The sequence below is a fragment of the Fibroporia radiculosa genome (genome assembly GCF_000313525.1).
Source record: "Fibroporia radiculosa TFFH 294 genomic supercontigs, scaffold1219, whole genome shotgun sequence".
Classification (NCBI taxonomy): domain Eukaryota; kingdom Fungi; phylum Basidiomycota; class Agaricomycetes; order Polyporales; family Fibroporiaceae; genus Fibroporia; species Fibroporia radiculosa.
The window spans coordinates 15,841-18,425 of NW_012133598.1; the positions used below are offsets into that span (position 1 = coordinate 15,841).

A 2,585-nucleotide genomic window follows, 5' to 3' on the forward strand; every position below is an offset into this window, starting at 1 on the left:
GTCATTTAGGTTGTGCGGAATGTCGGCGAGTAGTCGCCCTAGTCTTTGTTGGTCGAGCAATTCCTGATCCAAGTCACGAGTACAGAATCTACTAGTATTTGCATGACGTGTAACCTTACCGGCTAGAATTATGACCCTGGATTCCTCTGCGAGACCCAACCTTCACATTGGCCACAGAACTGGCTATCCTGCCTTCGTTCTGTACAACCATACAGCTAAATGCGCCTGCCATGTGAACCCCCGCCATGGCCAGTTAATTAGCGATCATTTAGAACACTTGGTGCGGCGCGGAGAAAGCAGGCCAAAGCCTGCCTGCTTGTGTGTATGCCGCAGCAGTATGCCGTACGCCATCCAGACCCATACACATCCTGCCATAAGGAGACGATTGTGATTCAGATCACGCACATTGTGGCGCCTGCTCTGGATATAGCGTGGGGCAGATGAGTACGAAACTCGGGGGTTCAACACGTCGCCTAACATCTCCGGACCTGGTATGGCTTATCGAACTGCATCAGACAGTCTGAATGGGGTAGCGATGTCAGGATTTATTATTGCTTGACTTGAACGCCAGAGAAGGGTTTCATGGAAGTGTCAAACATTCAGAATGAATGCACCCCACCAACCGAGGTTCGGAATTTCCTGTACTCACTATACAGCATCTTCCGGTTTTGTTGTCGAATGCCAGGGTTGCTGCCGCCATTTCCAGTATGTTGCATATAGATTGACTTAGGTGGAGCTCCCAAGGCACCAGAAAAGAAAACTTAAAACTACTTCATCAATATTATTGCACTATGCAAATCTCGGCATCGTGGTCAACGTGTCCTATAATACTTCGTCAGGATCACGTTAGAACGCTGACCTCTCGTCTCACTCAATGTCAAGAGAATTCGGTGTACATACACCGTCGCATGGTGAGGCTGTCGACCTCGCCTCGTGACGACGCAGCGCGTCTACCCGAGAAAAGACGCGCGCACAGCGCACGCAGGCGACCTCCATCATACGGAGGTGCACACCACATACGTGCTTGACCAGGTTCCTTCGCTGCATCTCCCTCCCGCACCACTCCCAAAGGCACATTGCCCGTGCACCATCGCCTGCGTGGCACTCTTCAAAGTGCAGTCGAACGCCCGCCTGCGAGAGGTCCGCCAGCAGCGCACCGCATCCGTTCCACAAGCAGGTCTTTGGCGATACCACGCCCGAGAGACCGTCTACGGTATTCGAGATGCACAGCGGGGCATCTTCGGCCGGGGCGGTAAGTTGGAACACTGGGGGGACGTGCGGTGCAGAAGATGAATCAGCTTGAGGCGGAACGGACGTGGGCGAAACAGCCCCTACATCTGTCATAAAAATGATGGGAATGCGCGGGGCGGGGTACACGGCGGCAACTTCCGGCGGGATGAGCAGGTAGCGAACGCGCTCGCTGTCTTCAAAGAGACGCCTGTAGCAGGGGTGTCGGCGGCGTCATGACATCTGGAAGCTTGGATAAAAGGTAGAAAGCTCGTACAGATGATATTCTGAATCATATTTGGCATCGAAATATGATGGATCGAATAGATGCATGCCTTTGTCACAGGGTATGCCACAACCTTTGTGTATGAAGCGCAACGGTCTGGGGTCAAGTGCTTCCCCATGCCCGAGCATGTGTTGTGCGTGCCTGGAGGAGCTCCATTAGTCTCTGATAGTGATTTTCCGGGATGTCGATGGGTATCACTCTTACCTGTCGAACGGATCATCAGCATCTTGAAATCCATGCCGGACGGGTAGAGGAACACCCTGCCTGTCCTCAAAGCGCGCATTTCCAGAATTGAGTAACACGCTTGCTACGTCTGCCTCTCCTTCCGTAAGAGGAACTCCGGCGGGGACAGGAACTAGTGGGATGGAAGCGCCAGCATCGTACGTGTCCTGTGGCCAGTTGTACGCGGGATGTGCGTATGAATGCTCGCTGCGCGGAAACAGCGTAAATGATTGACGGCGACTCGTGCCACACTTGGGGCAAAGCCTATACTCACGTTGCAGCCCACAAGAGACTAGGATTAACGAACTCGTCTCGGCAAGTCTGGAGTGCGTTGTTAGTCGTGCTTCCGTATCTATATCTTGATCGTCAGGAATGTGAGAATACCAGAGCATTATGCCACGTGCACATACACATATCCCTCCTCTGTGTTAACGAGAGGAAAAATGTGGCCTGACGGCATAGCTAAAACAGGGTTAAAATCGACTTTGCTAAGAAGGGGATCAGTACTTGTATAGCGCACATCGACGACGAAGAACATACTCAAGCGGATCAAGCTGCTTATCTGTGTTGTCCCTACTGCACATTGTACCAGTGGTGATGGCGGAGGATGTAGGTAAATATGCAGGAACGAGTGGAAAGAATATGGGTAAAGGAGGTATGGACACAAGGCCCGATATTTATAGTCAGGTGTATGCAGAGCTTTGGATGCAAGTCATAGCCAGGTAGCGAGGACCGGTGAGCGGAACAGTAAGAGCATTGCTAATGCAAGCGCTACAGGGAAATAAGGCAGAAGCACAGCCCGGTAATGTGCTGCTGAGGAAGCATCCAGCCATGATTCGGAGAGCACTGC

The 2,585-nt window shown here is 52.2% G+C and overlaps 1 protein-coding gene across 1 annotated transcript; it reads right to left on the reverse strand.

Annotated features, from left to right (window-relative positions):
• Positions 1-5: 5 nt before the first annotated feature.
• FIBRA_08608 (uncharacterized protein) lies at positions 6-2,319 on the reverse strand (the record flags this gene model as incomplete). The annotated part of the gene is made up of 7 exons (XM_012330244.1): positions 6-38; positions 1,021-1,438; positions 1,505-1,654; positions 1,718-1,942; positions 2,010-2,087; positions 2,146-2,223; positions 2,276-2,319. 7 exons carry the CDS (start codon positions 2,317-2,319, stop codon positions 6-8), a joined length of 1,026 nt encoding a protein of 341 aa, XP_012185634.1.
• Between the last annotated feature and the right edge of the window lie 266 nt (positions 2,320-2,585).